This window comes from Protopterus annectens, chromosome 13.part0 (assembly GCF_019279795.1).
Source record: "Protopterus annectens isolate FY-2018-M chromosome 13.part0, PAN1.0, whole genome shotgun sequence".
In the NCBI taxonomy this organism is placed as follows: domain Eukaryota; kingdom Metazoa; phylum Chordata; order Ceratodontiformes; family Protopteridae; genus Protopterus; species Protopterus annectens.
Window position 1 is genome coordinate 114,914,329 of NC_056747.1, and position 18,504 is coordinate 114,932,832.

At 40.2% G+C, this 18,504-nt stretch overlaps 1 protein-coding gene across 1 annotated transcript in view; it reads left to right on the forward strand.

Annotated features, from left to right (window-relative positions):
* The window catches only part of RPS28 (ribosomal protein S28), a 45,016-nt gene that overhangs the window by 10,612 nt on the left and 15,900 nt on the right, over positions 1-18,504 (forward strand). The window contains exon 2 of the mRNA XM_044090686.1: positions 11,992-12,039. Within this exon, the coding sequence (XP_043946621.1) occupies positions 11,992-12,039 (48 nt within the window). The remainder of the gene's footprint in view (positions 1-11,991; positions 12,040-18,504) is intronic.

Here is an 18,504-nt window from a genome sequence, read left to right on the forward strand (position 1 = left end):
CCTCTCAGGGTGTCAACTCAATAAAGTCCATACAGAGTGTGTGGAATGGATATGGAGGGGTAGGGAATGCCTGCTGAGATTTTTTTTTAACTCCCCCTGAGCATGATACTTTGCACACAATAAACAAGATAAACAGAATTGCTTTGCATAAGTTGAAAAGCCTTTACACCAAAACACCTTAGACACTATTTGAACCATTGTCTGTACTCCTACATGGGCAGGTCCATGGCCAACCAATGCAGCATACCTAAAAAGGTTTGAGGGTAATACTATTTTGCCATCTGATGCCCTATACAACCCATCCTGTTGGGTAATACCATATTTCACCCAACGACATTTTTTCTTCTGTGTTGTCAAGTGTTTGCATTACTTTTAGTGTCTCTAAGTCTAAGAGGTGTCCGGGCTCTAAATCATTGTCATGTAAAAGCAAATTATTTTTTTGAGCTGCCTTTTTTGCAGCCATATCAGCAAGGGCATTTTTCCTGGAGACAGGATCTTTTCTATTGGTATGTGCGGAACATTTACATATCGCTATTTGACTGCACTGCATCTAACAACTGTAAAATTAAATCTCTGATTTATTGGTTTGTCTGTCGCAGTAACCATTCCTCTATTCTTCCATTGTTGGGCGAAAACATGCACAGTGGAGAAAGCATACTGACTTATCTGTATAAATTCACTTTTTTACCCTCCCCTAAGGTACAAGCTCGAGTCAAAGCCACTAACTTAGCTGCTTGGGCAGAATAAATATTTGACCATCCTTTTGCTTTTAAAACTTCAGTTTTTGTGGTGACTGCATATCCTACTAGTGTTTTTTCTACAGTTTCTTTCTTTGCTGATCTATCTACAAACAAAACAAGATCAGAGTCTACCAATGGAATATCCGTTAAATCTGGTCGGGGAAGTACTTTGTTATGAATGCTCTCTAAACAAACGTGTGGAGTACCTTCTTCTGGAGTCGGCAAAAGTGTCGCCGGATTAAGAGTAGTACATCTTTTTATGGTCATATGTGGCTGTCAGCAGCACTGTCATACACGACAAATGCCGACTAGGAGATAAAAAGGTTATCTTATCTTGCAAAAGTATAGTAGCTACTGAATGTGGAACTCGCAATTTTAATGGGTGGAACAAAACTAATGATGCTGCGGCTTGCACTGCCATGGCGGCTACCACTACAGCTTGAACACAATGCGGCAATGCCCTTGCAACAGGATCTAATCTAGAGGAATAAAAAGCTATCTGTCTCTGTTTATCCCCATGTACTTGTACCAGAACCGAAGTCATATATCCTCCCTTACAATCAACCATTTGTACAAACTTCTTAGAATAGTCAACCATTTGTACAAACTTCTTAGAATAGTTCGGAAAACCCAAAACAGAGGATCCTGCTATCAATTGCTTAATTCTATTAAATGCTTGTATTGCCTTATCTGTCCACTGTATATTACTTTTAGCTGCCATGGGAGTGTCATAGATCAGTGCGGTCAATGGCTCTACTTTTTCAGCATAGTTAGGAATCCAACTTTTACAAAAATTAGTCGCACCTAAAAACAATATCATCTCCCGCTTAGTCGTAGGCATAGGTGCTTTAAGAATTGCTTGTTTTTTTTATTTTTCAATTGTCTACCTTCCTGCGAGATTAAATAACCCAAGTACTTTACTTGTGCTTTCCACAATTGTAATTTCTCTTTATTTACTTTGTCCCTTGCTCAGCTAAAAAACTAAGAAGGGCTAGGGTATACTTTTTTTACAACTTTTCTGCGTGGGTGAGGGCAACAAAATGTCATCTACATACAACAGAACCTGGCTTCCCTCTGGGGGAACAAACTGAGCTAAATTCGCAGCCATTTCTTGTGCGAATTTTGTCTGACTCTCACAATAACCCTGTGGCAATCTGGTGTATGTGTATCTTTTACCTTGGAAAAGTGAATGCAAATCAAAATCTACTCTCCTTGTGTAGTGGTATGGAGAAAAAGGCATTGCTTATATCTATGACACACACAAATATCTATGCTGAGGTAGTAAATCATTAAGTAGTGTATAGGGGTCAGGGACCACCGATGCTCTTGGGATTACAGCTGAATTAACTGCTTGTAAATCCTGAACCAACCTCCATGACCCATCCAGTTTCTTTACAGGAAACAACAGAGTATTGCAGGGTGAATCTGGGCATTCAACAAGAATTCCTACCTGTTTTAGCTGTTCAATAGCTGGCTTAATTCCCTCCTCCGCTTGCTTACTTAGTGGATATTGGTGCTTACGAGGTCTAAAACCTGACTTTGCAGTTATACAAACTTCACCTGCTGTTTTTATTAATCCTACATCTCCTTTACCTTTTGACCATAAATCTACAGGCAAGGCACTTAACGCACTATCTTTTTCTTGAGTTAGGAGGATTTGTCATGCCTTTTCTGTTTGGTCATCCCTGAAGTGCACGCTTGGTCGTGCCCAAGTCACCCAATTTAATCTTTGTACCTGGATCTGTTGATCTTTTAACTGACTTTCAGACATTGTCCCAAATAGTTACCTGTTTCTCCAAATCTACCCAATGCTTTAGTAACTGAAACATGCGGTCTATAACTTGAGCGATATAAAGAACTCATTTCCTTAGTCAAAGTACAGGTTACTGCTGTATTACCTTGCGTATCCCAAAACATGTTATTCAAAATTATCCTTGCACACTTGTGCTTAAAGAATTCTTTTTCAAATTCTTTATCCGGACCAAGGGCCTTGTAGAGCATTGTACAATGTAAGTGCGCCGCAACCTGCGGTGACCCACTCCTAGATTTACTTAGAGCTAGATTGATCAACTCTGTATCAACCCTCCCCGGGCCGTCTGAAATCAAGTCTAGGCTGTACCAGTAAAACAAGTCTTGTACTCCCTGTACTTCTGAGCCATCCGCTAACCTTTTTGCCTCAATACCCTTAGGTGTGGGAATTGCTGCTATTCCTAACACATGCATCAAATCTCTTCCCAGCAAATTAACTGGACAAACTTTTGATATAATTACCCTACACCTAACAGTTTGGTTTGTTTGCGGATCTGTGAACAGTAGAGGATGAGACAGTGGTTCCTTATAAATTTTCCCGTTTGCCGCTTTTACAAGGGCAAACTCATTTGTTTTGCAGTTCGGAGGCAGAACTGCTGGACCAAAAGTGTACGCGATGCACCTGAATCGCATAAAAACTTCACTTTCTGTCCCTCAACCAAAAACTCTATCATGGGTTTCTGATCTAGATGCATAGCAATACCCAAATTTGCCAGGTTTATGACTTCAGTCGCAATCCCACCCTTCCATTAGTGTTTTTGACATTCATCGTAGGGTGTCTGCCTCTTTACTATCCCCATAATGAAGATTGCGCCTTTCTTTACTATCATACAGTCATGCGGAGCCTTTGTTCGTAAGCTGTGGGGGATGTTGCCACTCTTCATAGTCGGCAGCGAAGTGCCCACGTCTACCGCATTTAAAACATTCTCCACGTTTTAACCTTTCCCTATAGGCTGAATGTCCACCCGGTTCATTTAACGTGTCCCATTGCGGGCCACCACTGCGCCCTTGCCCCCTTTGGTCCTGTACTAAGAATATCCCACCATCATCCCCTACTGCCAACACTTGTACTTTCTTTTTCTTTTTTAGATTAAAATGTCGCTCAGCATGCCGTGCATATTCAAACAAAGGTTGCAGTCTACATGTTCTGTGACCTACCATGTGCTTAGTAATAAAACTACTTATCGGAGCCTTACAACCTTTAAGGAAAGCATTCTTTAATTGCTGTTCATACGGACTATCATTAGTCTGATCCTGCGGAAACATCATTCCACAATGGTTATTGAACACTTCTGTCAGTCTTACAATATAATCTACAGATTCATCATAATTTTGAATGCACGGATTTATTACTGTCCAATCTGCTCTTGGACGCCACTTATCAGAAATTCTCTAACAGATCAGTGACTCGCGTATCTAACACCCCAGAATTGTGCTTTAATGTAGTGCCGTCATCTGCCTTACATGTCCAAGTACCACAAACTAAGTGCCAATTTGGACCTAAGATTTGTCGCACTACTTGTTCTACTTCTAAACCATTTAGATGATAACTTAAGCGCATACCAACTATGTCCTCAGAAAACTTTTGAAAATTAACCTTTGGATGAGGAATATCATCTGTAGCTCGTTTTATATCCTCTAGCCCAGGGACGATAAACTAAAATAGTTGGTTCTTGTCCAACATATCCTGCTTGTGGGTTTGCAACTTGTATTAAGGGAAGAGCTTCTGAATGGTCAGAAAGTTTAATAGCCCAACGTCCTTGCCCTTCTGGTCCTGACCTTAACTGCATAGGTTGGTCTACCTTTTGCAAAGCAACTTTAGGTACTACGGGAATTTGTGGGTAAATTGGAGGGGTCACAACATTTTCTTGAGCAGCTAATAACCCACCCTGCTGTACAGATCCCACATCTTTAGACTGATATTGAGGAGGTTCCCCCGGCAGCAGCAATTTCACCATACGGTGGGGCGGTTGCCTGCCTTTGTACTGCACAAACTGTGTGCTCATCCTCCTTATCTAAAATAAAGCTACTTTTCCACTTGGCACCAGTGATCCCTTTTGATTTATTTTCTCTCTTTCGGACACTGTTTTTCTTTTATAGCTTGTTTATTTGCTTTTAACCATTTTTGTGCTTGGGGAAATCCCAATTGTCTCTGCTTTTTAGTTCTAGTTCCTGCATCCTTTTTCAAATCTGTAACCAATTTTGCACAGGCATTCTTATACAGTGTACCATCAAAACCATATTTCAACTTCCACTTTCTCAAAAATTTAACATTATTTTTGTTTAAACTTTTCATATACGTAGCATCAACATTTAAACAGGCATCGCTCTCACACTTGCAGCAACTTGAACCCATGTTTTCCTAGATTTCTTATTTTAGGACTGCATCAAAATTATTTTTACAGGGCTTATTACAAAATGGGGCTATCTTAACGGGGATCCTAACAAAATAATCTTAACAATTATTCCTACCCACCCTTAACTAAATATAAAACCCCTGTCGACAAGGTTAAATTAAAAGAAAATTGTTTTTCATCCTACCTGAACCAGATGAGACTCAGTTTCCCCTTTTGATTCGGAAACTGTCCCTCTGATAGGGATCAGAGAGCAGCCGGCCTCTTTCCAATGACAGATCAGTCGGAGGGCTTTCCGTCGAGGGAATCTTAAGATAAGAAACCCTCACCTGCGCGGGTAATCTGTCTCTGTCAGCCTGATCCATATCTTCGTAGAGGTTTCCGGTCCAAAGGACCAAAATGTCAGAAGAAAAAATTCAAGCTAGTCACATCTGCCTCAGGTGATGAAAATTTCCTTTATTAACTGCTAACCAGATTACAGCAACATGTTGGCCAAAATGATCTCAATCTGATCAGCTTGGTTACTGACATCAACTTTTATACTTTCCTGTTACTAGCCAAAATAGCTCTTGTTACATTTCTAACAGTTGGCTGTGAAAAACATCTAGGATCACAATTTACCTCAGAAAAGAATGTTTTACCTCAAAACCACAGCTAGTGTAGGATGTTTACCTCAAAACCACAGTTAGTGTAGAACGTTTACCTCAAAACCACAGTTGGTGTAGAATACTTAGTTCAACAGTGATAGCTGGAATTTTCCACAGCCTGCCTCTGTAAATTAACTCTTATTCAGAAGTATAGAAAACAGGTGTTGTTCAAGTTCATAAGCAAACTACATCTATCATAGATAAAGCCCACCTTTAATGAACATGGTTTAATTACCTTTTCTTACCAACGCTTCAGCAAATAGCATATTCATTTTGCTAGATGGGAGAAAGAGACAAATAACAGTATGTTCTAAAACTTTTTCTCTTAACAATTACCAGTATAGGTAATGCTAAGACTTGATGGATGGATAACTTACCAGTTATGTATGTCCTGGCTTGATTTTGGAGAAGGGCACTATTAAGTACTCAGAAGGAATTTATTGACATTTTGTTGGCTGGGGAAGTCCACTGGTTCAGGAAGCCATTTTCCAGTGGAGGCCTGGGGTGAAGAGCTTCACTACTAAAAGATATGCATAGTTAAAGGTATTAAACAATTTTCACAAAACAAATTATGTAGGCTAAGTAATACAACAGGTGATAATAAAATGAATAGTTACTGTATACATATGTCAATGATGGACTGAGTTGCTATATACATATACTAGGCAGAAAGTGTCAAAAATGTTCATGATTTATCAAGGTGTATTCAGAAGAACTTTTGAATTGATAATGTAGATAGGAACGGTTACATTGTAAAGGTTTTGTGAGAAGGGGGAGGTAGTGCATCAGTAAATAGGGAAAGAAAAGTAAGGAGGTGTTAGGGCATTTGGGTATTGGACAAAAGGTAAGAAAAGCTGGCATAGTGGATAAAGTGAAGAGAGAAAGTATACTTAGTGATGAGGTCGGTAAGAAGACAGAAAAAGAAGCTGGGGAGATGGGAAGAAAATAAAGAAACTTTTACAATTTATGGTGGCATATAATTTTGGGCACAGGAACAGATCTAATGAGAAAATATTGATGGTTTGAATGCTTTTAATGAGTCTGATGGTGGTATCTGGGGGAAGGGCATTCCATAGCCTAGCAGTGGCACAGCAGTGAATGTTCTGACTGGCTCTTGGGTTTGATAGTGGTTAAAAGCTGTTAGTGGATCGCAGATTACGGGATGGGGAATATGGTTGCAGGGCAGCTGGTTTGTAAATTCTTATGAGTTGGAGTGAGTTGAGTGGAATCAAGGTTGTGTTGGAATACAAGCCAGTTTAATTCCTTAAGGGCTTGACAGTGGTGTGATTGGTAAGGTATGCCAGTTGCAAGTTTGACAGTTTTATGATAGCTTGATTGGAGTTTATTTTTAAGAAACTGGTGGGGGGGGTGGTGAAAATGGGGGGGCCCATATAAGAGGGATGGGAGCAGGAGGCTATTGGCAGGTGGCTTTTTGGTAGCTTAATCATGTAAAGTTTGTGTCTGTCGTTTGCCAAGTTTAGCTTTTTTAGATTTTTTTTTTTTTTTTTTTTTTTTTTTTTTTTTTGTGTGTACTTTGTATGTGTTTGAAGGCAAGTTTGTTGTCTGTAGTGCAGTAAACTCTGTTGACTGAAACGCAAGCAACCGGAAAAAAGTCAAATGTACATTGTGAACAATTCACTTTTCATGTGTTGCACTTGGTCTCCCCTGCCCCCCCAGCCAGGCTTTTAATTACTGTATTTCAATATTAAAATCAAATCAATGTAGTGTTATGGTATGTGGTACAGCATTAGTCAGGCCTATTTTTAATGGTAACTTAAGCAACCAGAAACTACAGTTATCTGGCATCTACCAATTCCCACGGTTGCTATAGTTTGGTATGTGTTGCTATTTCAATTTTTGTTGCCTTGAGTAAAGTCTTGTAAGACTGGTTCAGTTGAGAGTAGCAGTAGCTTAGATTTTTTTTAGTTGAGTAGAAGTTGTGCTTCATTTAACCAGGTCTCTATGGATGTTAAAGGCATTTTGTGTTATGTTGGTAGGTTTTGGAGATTATTGGAGGTAGAGATGAGTTGAGTATTGCATGAGTGTACTTGAAGGGAGGTAGTATCCATATTTATGAAAATATTGAGAGGCCAAAGAATAGACCCTTGAGGAACTCAGTTTTTTATTAACTAGATATTAAGATAGGCTACCTTGCCATTTAATACATTGCTGTCTATCAGCTAAGTTAAGAGAACCATTTGAGGGTGAATTGAGGGCATCTTACTATTGATAGTTGAAGTAACTTGGGATGCGACACTGCTAAAAGGCTTTGATAAGTCTTAATAGAATTACTGTTGTAAGCAGTCCGGAATCCAAGGCTTTGTTCAGTGTGTGAAGGAGAGGAGCAGTGATGCTATGTGCCGAAAGAAAATGGTCTGCCAGTGCAAGAAGGGTATTTTTGGTGAGATATTTTATTAGTTGCATGTAAATACATTTCTCCAGTAGTTTGAAAAGACACGAGAGGATGGAGATGGGTCGATAGTTGGTTAGTTCATTGGTTTGGCCACATTTGTGCAATGGAGGTAATGATGTATGTTTTTCCAGAGTTAATATTGGATGCTAGGATGGATTTATTAATGAGGATGCTGACAGGGTAGGCTTTTGAGTCAGCAGCAACTGAGATATTCTGAGGGAAAGTTGTCGGGGAGCACAGTTTTTTTTTGAGGTCCCTGTAAAGGGCGGGGTGTTTGTATGGAGGTTTGACTGAGCTTATAACTATAGTGTTTGGATTGTCTGAGGCTAGAGTGGGTATTGGGGGGGGGGGGTGACGTAAAGTTTAGAATACTGTTGAAGTGGGAGTTAAACATTTGAGCTATTTTGTCATTCTTTGTCTGGTCCTGGTAATGGGTTTTCTGAGCTTCCAGGATTAAGAAGTGAAGAGACTGGTTTACAAAAAATTAAGGTTATTTGCTTAGCTGGATAATTTTTGAGAAGTGAGTTTTTTGTCCGTGATTAGTAATCTTTTGCGCTATATTCCATATCTGTTTATATTTATTTTATTTGTTTTCTTTATTTTTGTGCCATTCTTTCCAGGCCTGGTCTCTGGAGAACAGTGTTTTTTTTTTTTGTGGCTTTAGTTCACTAAGGGGTATGGTTTAGCTTAGTCCTTTTGATTCGGATGTGGGCTAGGCTGTTTTTGGTAGGGTTCAGTTCATGGATTTTAGTATATTGAGTATTTGGTTAAAGTTAGCTAGATTTCTAGATGTTCTGAAAGTGAGGTTTCACGTTATGAGGCTGTTGGGGAAGGTGCCAGTGTCTGCATATGTATGGGGGGGGGTCTGTGATTAGGATCCAGACTAAGGTTGAGCAGTGTTGGTTATACTGCATTCATGTAGGGCTGGAGATGATTTGCGTGTAGCTGTGCAGATTTATGCCATTTATAGGGAGTCCGAGATTAGATCAAGCCAGCTAATGTTATCACTTAGAATGATAGTTTTGTTGGCTAGATTGTGTTGTCCAAGGAAGTCTTCTATTATAGGGATGTTTTGGCCTGGTGGAATATACAGAGCTGCAATGTTTAATTGCTTGGAGGAGTTTATTTGTAAGGTTGCTGTTAGTTCAGTGCTTTGAAAAGATGAGACTTATTAGAGGTAAGGGTTATTGTTAAATGGTTACAGTAGATTAAGGCTATGCTGCTGCCTTGTATTCTGTCCGTTCTTAAAATATTGTACCCTAGGGGAATGATTTTGGTGTCTAGCATGAGGTTTTGACCATGTTTCAGTTGCAGGTATTATACTGGGGGGGTATTGTGAAAGCAATGCATGAAATTCAGTAATTGTGTTGCCGATACTTGTGTTTAATAGTTTCATTGAGGGAGATCTGAGGAAGATTTGTGGATAAGCATGTCTAGTGTTGAGATGAATATCCCCACACTTGGATAATTTTTGGAGAAAATCTAAGAGGGAATTGAATGGATTTAGTGTGGGTTGTTGGCTTTTGTTTAATGGTGCAGGATAGAATTTGAATCTCTGCAAAGTGTGTGTCGGTAAGGTTGAATAGGGAGGATGCTATATTAGAAAAAACTTAACTGCATGGGTTTGTTGTAGTGGGGATTAAGTAGAGGTTTTTATGCAAAAAGGAGGCACCTGGCATGCAAGTGATATGAATTGGGATACCTAATGGTAAAAGTTATTACAAACATGGTGACGCTTAAGGTAACTGGCATGGTTCAGAAATTGTGTGGAAAAATAGGAGGTTCCAGATTAATAGGGCAGGAGTTGTGGTAAAGTTTAATTTAGGGGAGGAGTGGTTAGTGAAATAGTAGGCAAGAGGTTGGAGTGGTGGAATGAGATATTAATTGGATAATCACTTTAGTGAAGTATAAATTTAGGAAGAGGGGTGTGGCAGTGGGGGTAGGGGAGTGGAGTGAACCAGAGAGCAGCAGGGGCAAACAGAGTGGGTAGGACCAGATTGGTGTGGCAGAAAGGAAAGCTGTTTACTGGGAGTTTAATACAAAATAGGAAGTGGTAGATTAATCTAAAGGAAATTAACTTTCTTGGGGTGGCGTAAGCCAGGGAACCTTGTTGGCTAGACTTGCATAGGCTGATAACCTAGTACGTACCTGTGAAACCTATAAGATTAGAGGGCTTAATAAAAGTAAGGGAAAAATTAGAGAACCAGAGAGTTAGGAATTTTGATAGGTTAGTTAATAGGATAGAAAATTGGCTCAGAAGGGTCTCTAGGAATAGTAAAAGGAATAAAAGTACGACAGGATTAGGGGTAGTTGATGTGCTGACAGCCGTACAGATAGGAGAAAATAAACTTAATCAAGAGATTTATTTGTTTAAACGTATGTTAGCGAGTGTAGTTATTTGTAGGCTGGGAAAAGTTGGATTAGAGGTTAGGATATTCACTTCAATCAGAGCGAGTGTGCATTCTTCACTGAAGTTGTATCCACTGTTAATATCTAAAAGGGGGGGGGGGGTAGGGAGATAAAAGATGGGTGGTGCTGAGAGGTTACTGAGGCAGACAATGGGTAGAAAGGGAGGGCTTATTGAAATGGAGGAAGAGGAGCATTGCTACAAAATTTGTAGCAGTGGAATGAACAATAAAATGAACTGTCTTTTAAACAAACAGTTCATTGGGTATTTTAAAAATAGTGACAAGTTAAACATATAGCAATGGCTAACAATCTACACACAGACATTACATCGGTTTTTAAAAATACAGTGACCATTTAGGATACACGCAAAGCTTTTGGTAGCCATTATGTCATATTTTCTTATGCAAGTTACTTGTATTAAAATGCATAAAAGAGTTTCTGGTTACCAATATGTCATCAAAAATGCATATAAACGATGCATTTTGTAGAAACCAATGTATCCTACAAATGAGTTAAGCACTCTCCATAACATCAAATCATTTTATGGTCACAGATACAAGTAAAACACTTGTACAAGTTGTCTGCATTTAAAATCAGTATAAGCAAACAATTGAGAGTATATAACTAGGTTGTACTGGCTACAATCCCAGCAGCTTAAAAGACTAATCTAATAAAACCAAATGCGAACATGTTCAGCCACCAAGTTATGCATCCGGTAGTAACTAGCAATCACAGTAGATTGCAGTCAGTCCCATGTTGACCAAAAAAAAAATGCTGTATGGTTAACAAATGAGGTACTTTTATTGCGATTCCAGCAAAAGCAAATGGAGCTTCTTTTAATAAACGGTTTTTGCTGTTATAGCACACCAAGAATGGCAAGTATAAGTGTTTAGTTTAAAGGTGGACATTGTTGGGCCTGAGAGGGTCTGTGTCTTTTGTCCCAAAAGTAAACTAGGTGATGCAGCTGAACAGTGCTGTGGCTTTCCCTGACTTTAGCGTTTGCTGTGACTTTTTTGACATGCCGATAACCTCTTTGCTGCCTTTGAAGAGGCTGCAGTTGGCATTACTCAAAGCCAGTCTTTTTCATATTGCCATCTAATGGCATATTTTTGTCCCAGATTGAATGTACAGCCACTGATTGATTTTGCAGACAGCTTACCTTGGTGGCTGGGGTCTTTAGCTTCATGTATTTAACATGTTTAACAATAATTGAGATGATGCTCTTGGTTTCTAAGATCATGCCACGTGAAAAGTTGTGCCTGTGTTTCCAGTGTAGCGGAGCATGCTTCAGTAATTCTTGGTTTGAGTTTTCTGTATCTTTGAATGTGGAGACTAAATGTTAACCTATGTTTGCTAAACTCTATCAAAACTCCCAGCTCTGATTTAATAAGCTTGTGTGCAATTTTTCTTAACATTTTCCAACTATTAACTTAGCTGCTGTAAAGTGTTTAGTGTCTACTACAGAGATGTGCTGCAGTAGCCAAAAAGACTCAAATTTTGTCGAATTGTAGTCCAGTAGTATGTCACTGCATTTCATTATCATTGAATCACCTGTTGTCATTGGTACTTTGAAATGACTTTTATTAGAATTTCATTCTCATTATTTCCTTTCTTTTAAGGTTACCAAGGTTCTGGGAAGGACTGGCTCCCAGGGGCAGTGTACCCAGGTAAGAAACTTACATTAAACCTGTGCATGCTGCTTAATTTACTCTCTTAGCACATCTCTAGCGAATTTTATGAATCATCTTCACAGGGTATCATAGTAAATACTAGGCTGTTGACCCAAGGGCTCTAATTAAGCCTACCCATGCTTCCCAGTAAGTGATGGGCTTTCTTTTTGAGATTTGTGCAGGTATATATACTTGGGTTCATAGGTGTGTACTAGGCCAATGGCCCTGGAGCCTTTACAAACCTAGCCCATAGAAGTGCCCTGGCATCATGCCGCAGTTAGTTCCCAGTGCCTCTATCAAGTAGCTCCACTGGAGTGATCCCCGGGGTGAACTTTCTATTTCCCATCCACTCAAGATTTCTCTTGAAAAGGGCTAGTGAGGTGCTCTGCTTGACATGTATGGGAAGTCTGTTCCAGGGCAGTCTCTGGGTTATGAACTTGTCCCTCCAGCATGGTCTGATTGTGGTAATGAGACTGAGATCCCTGGAGTGTGTGGTGCGCAGGGATTGGGATTTCTTTAGGTGTAACATTTCTAACAGGGCTGGGTCAGACATGGCTTTGCAAGTCAAGCAGAGCTCGCCTGTTAATAGACTATATGAGACAGAGAAAAGTTGGAGTTTCTGTCCATGTACGCCATGTGTTTAAGGCCTAGGATCCTCTTCGTGAGGTACTTTTGTGGCCTTTCCAGCTGATGCGGGTGTTTAGTGAGGTACATGCCAAATGGGGCATTATACTCTGGTCTAATGAAGGAAGAGTAGATGACCTCTTTCTTCTGGATGCAGAACCCCTTGGTAATGTGCCACACAGGACTTTCTGGCCACAGTGGCAATGTGGTGGTCAAAGGCGACACTTGAAATGTGGTGTTCGAAGGAGACACTTGAGCGTGTGTGTAAGCTTCCCAATTCTAATAGATATAGGTGCCAAAACACTGGTAGATTTACTGTTCCTCATCCACTATTCCAAGTTTCGCTTGAATAAGTAAGGGTGAACTCTGCTTGGTATTGCACCTACTAAATTTTGCTATGAATTTTATTTTTTACTACCGGTTGATGTAGGGATTCCATCAGGGTAGCTTTTTTGGAATTGATCTTGTGTTGTGTACAACAGTTTCTGTGCAGCTGGTAATGTGATAATACAGGATTTCTGGGAATAATACTGTGCAGACAGTGGAGTTCTGTGGGTTTGGGGGGGGGGAGGCTTGAAAAATTTTGCCATGGTGTCACTTAGGATGTTTGCCCTAGAATAATTCCTGAAAGTTCCAGGGGTTAGCCAGTGTCCCTGGTTTTTACAAAGTTCAAGGATCTTTAGGCTTACATGTTGGGGAATTGTGAGCAATTCCCATTTTTTTACTGGGCTTTCAAGTTGCATGTAAGTATGGTGTTAGGTTGAATGGGGAGTGGTCCTCTGCATATTATGATTTCCCTTGGGTGATGAGGATCTTTGGCTTGCAAGGCTATGGCAGAGGGACTTGGTCTAAGGTAATTTGAGTGTGGAGAAGCTCGTGTACCATACTGGCTGACCAGTCTTGAGGTACTTTACACCTTCACCTTTTGTCCTTTCCTATGTAGCAGTTGGTCTTAAATGTGTAGGGCATTGTAGCCCTGGACTGCAGGCGTGGTTCCCGCAGCTTTAAACCATGTATCAGCTGCACATGTGCCTACATTCTCCAGGGTGAGTTAGAGCTTGCAGGGAGCTTCTTTTAGATTCCTGGCATTTACTAACCACATCAGATTTTCCTGGGCTGGTTTAGCCATGTTGGTAGGTTTCAGGTTGGCAGTTCCTAAAAAAGGCAGTATAGGGTTGGATATGATTTTAGACTGTGTTCAAAATCCCATAGGGGACAGGACACTTGCAAAAGCGTCATGGTTTGTCAACCATAATCTTCTTTGGCTTAAAATATAGTTACCCTTTGGAATGACAGCATACCCTTAGCCAATTTAGTCAATTGTATTCTTTCTATGCGTGGTATCCTAGATGAAGGTTGAATGTTTATCAATGCTAGGCTTATACTGGCCTGGGACACTGTCTGAGAGCTCAGTCACATTTCTACATGTAGTTCGGGGGGGGGGGGGTATCTCTCATCATTCACACCCACATGGAGAATGACTGAGTCAGTATATTCGTGATCTAGCAGGTCCTGGCTGCTGACAGCTGACCATGACACTTTTTTTGACATTTGTCTTTGGAGTTTCTATGACCAAAATATTGGTTGTGTGGCGATGTGCCTTGTGGGCTTAGGTGAGATGGCATAGTATGTGGCTGTATGTGTGGTGGTGGTTGCAGATTTGTGGCATGCCCTTGAAATTGCTGAGGATACTTTGAAGACTTTGTGGTTTAAGGAGATGCATTTAAGAGCTGCAGCATGTGTAGGTATGGGTCTGTACTCTTGAGGTGTCTGTAGTGTTACTGACAGCTAAGTACTTGTGTGTGAGAACTTTGCTGCAAGTGACGTTGTGTAATCGCTTTCAATTTAAGAATTGAGTTAAGAATGGAGTATCGGTAAACATAGGATAATTGCAACACTGCCTCAGAATGCCCATAACCACCAGTCTTCCTGCTGTGATAAGCTGGGAAGTGCACGTCCAAGACTGAGTCTGTTTTTCTTCTATTTTGGGGGGGGGGGGGTACAAGATGGATTTAGTTGGCTAGCTTGGTAGCTCCGAGTACTGATTTGTGGTTGCATTGCTTAGATAACACAGGCTGTTTTAGCCGTAAACAAACTGGCTTAGGCTGCATTTGCTTGGGGGGGGGGGTGCTGTATGTTTACGTGTGGAACTCCACATAGTCTCATGTTAGTCAGCTGGAGCAGAGGGTTATCATAGGTCCATAGCTTAGTACTAGGCTAACTGCCCTTGTGGGCCAATTACCCCATGTGAGAATCAAACCCTTTACCTTTTGTCTGCAAGGTAAACATCTTGACCATTATGCCATCCTCTTAGTTCATGTAGTCTAGGGTTTGATTCCCCATTTGCCTGAGCAGATCACTCAGACTGTGCTCCCGGGCTGTTTGAAGAGTCTTGTGTAGGTTTAAATGTTGTATTCCCAATTAAATAAAAAATGGAGGAAATTGGTTAGATGTCAAATATTGGAGTGTCAAAATGTCTACAGAATAAATGTACATGCATGTGTGTGTACATGTACACCGATGTATACATGAGACATGCAGTCATTCCCTGAGTTCACAGCAGTCACTTATCTGATCATAAAATGGCATTTGTCATTTCTGACTTTATAGTGTAACAGATGGCTGCATCAGGCTAACTTTCATAACAAAAGGAAACCAACACATATTGGGAGCTGTGGTTTCTGCTTGGCTTATAACTGGGCTTGCTGGTTGGAGAGGAGGCAGAGTCCCTAATTTGAGTAGTTGTGGATTGTTTAATGGGCCAGCTGATTTGGAGGGAGGCCAAGTATCTAATTAGAATGAGTCCTAGACTGGTTAGACTGCTTACCTTGTTAAGGAAAGATTCATTCACAATGTTAAGACTGAAAATTTCTGTTTAAGAAGACTAACAGAATATTCTAGTTTTTTCTGGTTCATGGAATGTTTTGGAGTGAATATAAACTGAATCATGGGTGCCTGCTTTAATAGGGCATCCATTGTCCTCTGTAATCTTTCTGAAATTAAAGTGGAGTGAATAAAAACAGTAAAATACTGTCCATTTTATAGGGTCCAGAGTTGGTTAATTCAATGATGCATCCTGTTTTAGAGTAAATGCTTTCTCCTGAACCGAAGCTTCTTAAGATTACCAGAACTATGACATTTCAAGGGAAACCTCTAATGCTCAGTATCAATATATACAATTTGCTATCAAAAACTGGTGGATGAGTCTTATTGATGGAAGGTCCTGTGTTTTTTTTTTTTTTTTTTTTTTTTGTTTGTTTTTTGAGCTGAAGGACTCTTGAACATTCAGAGATGAGACCTGGTTTATTGTATGCATTTAGCCTGACTTGCCATTCCAGCTTTTTCCTGAGAGCATTCTTCTCATCCCTCAAATTAGCTTGCTCAAATATCGGCCAGTCCATGACTAATTCTAAATGGGGACTCTTACCTCCCCTCCAACCAACATGCCCCAGCTATGAGCTAATCAAGAACCATAGCATTACCCCAATCCTAAGGGAGGCTTCACCACCACACCCCTTTGATTAGGGTTATTTAAACGGCTAGAATTGTAATGTTTTTTTCCAGGAAGAAACATCATATCTGTCTGATAGGTGGAAGTACCATTACTTTGACAACTTAAGGCTCAAAGAACAGTTGCTTTGTGTTCTTACTGACTGATTTTAAGAATGTGTACATTCTATTCTATTTAGCTGTCTGCCCGGGAAATGCTTACAGGACTACCAAACAGAGGCTTTTCCTTTGTTTTTACTTATTGCTTCTGCGTAGAACCTGCAAAATCCACTGTGCCTGGAGAGCCAGAAAGGGGTCCTGCTTCACAACAGGAAGCCTACATTTTGTATTTGTTCCTCTGACTGTTTTGGGCAGTGGTAAATGACTGGGATCCGGATACAGCATCATTGCCTGGGAAAGTTGTGCCGGATTTTTAGATCTTTGCCAGACTGTTGTGTTTGCAGAGACCGCCTTAACTGGTTATGACTTGTCTGTGTAGCCGTTCTGAGGAAGCCACTTGTTTTTCTTCATCCCCTGAATCCAGGGCACTAGAAAAGTGGGCCTTTGTGTCCTCCATTCTGTTTGCCGAAAACAATTCAAGCACACATGCTTCTTCAGCAATACACCTCGTATGTCCGGCTGAAATCCTAATACTTTTGAAGGTTTCTGACCGTTTAGTCTTCTGCATTAGGTACCCTTATGGTAATAGGTGTCTTAGAGGGAGCTGCAAGAGCCAGTATAGCTGTGTAAGCACTCCTGGCTGCACCTCAACTGTATTTACTGAGGTCCCTGAAGCAATGCTTACAGCTACACTCTTTGGGGGGTGCCTTGTTACAGATCTGTTGATCTAAGGCTTGAAGGATAAAGAGTAGTCCCAGTCTGAGATCACTTCACACTCCAGCATTTTCCTGTGACCTAAAGAATCCAGAAGGAAAAAGCTTTTATCATACCCCAAATGGCTGCAATATTAGGGTAAGGAATTTTTTCTCCCAGGGGTAGCTCCTAAAAAGTAACCATCTAGTTTGCCTCTCATCCCAACATTTTCTCCAGGGAGGTGGTTGGCAGGTTCCCTGCTTCATATGGTCCAAGATCCTGAAAAGATGGTAGATGAGAAATAAAAAAATGGATTTTGTACCACCTAAATGTGCTGGACATGCATTCTTATGAGGAGAGCAGTAGAACCAGATATTCAGTGTTTTGAGTTTTCGTCTCACCATATCTGGAGATTTTGTTCCAGATTTGTGTAACAAAGTAGCAGTGTTTTGGACCCATGGTAGATTATAATTTTCTGAATACCTTTATTCCAGTGTTTTGTCTTCTTGGAATCTTTCAAAAGAACATTCTTAGAATCATGCTCATGGCAACCATAGTATTTTAAGTTCTTGGAAAAAAGAAACCAGATACTATATCACCAAAGGTCTGTTGTAAAAAAAATGAACCAGATCAAAAAAAACTCAGCAGCCTACCAGGCTAAAAACATAAAACTTTAATCCAAGAATGTGATGGTAGAAAGTGATTAGTGCTTTCAGGTGAAAACCCTTCAAACAACCACATAACATTACAAAAGCATTATTTAAATTACAAACGGCCAATAATACTGCTTAATTAATTTAACAATTAAAAATGTCTACGCCTTTTAAGAGCTGGCTTTAAAGGCATAACCCCATTAAGCCCTGAGCTTCTATCAGCTCCTAAAGTAATCCAGATTGTTTCACAATATTCAGTATACCCAATTAAATCTCCTCTTATTAAATTGAATGGACTGCAGCACCATAAAATTAAAATAATGTCCTGGGCATTTATAAATATGTTGAAACAAAGCACTATGTATATCATTCGTGCGTATAGCTGGCAAATGTTTAAGTATCCTATCCTTCAACCTGCAGTTGGTTTTACCTGCGTAAAAAGATTTGTAACACATGCACTCAAGTGAGATAAATCACATTCTGCTTGTTGCAGGTAGTGAAAAGCCTAGGTGTATAAACTCTGTTAATAGGGTGAACAAACTTATGTCCTGGATAAATATGCTTACAGGCTTTACAGTGCTGACATGGAAATGTGCCTATCTTCTTGCACGCTGCAGTCCTATACTTATCACACAGTATCTGCTTCAGATTCTTGTTTCTCTTAAAGACAAAGTTGGAGGCATCCCCCACTATATCCCTTGGGGCATCACTGGAGGATAAAATCCTCCAATTACCTCTTATAATATTGCAGACCTATTTAATATCACTACTATATTTAATGCATACATTCACATTGCTTCCATTCTTACTATCAGCGATACTAGCCCTATTTCTCCCCTCAGCATGTTTTCTGTTCTTTCCCTTGGTTTGAAGGGGTGTAGCT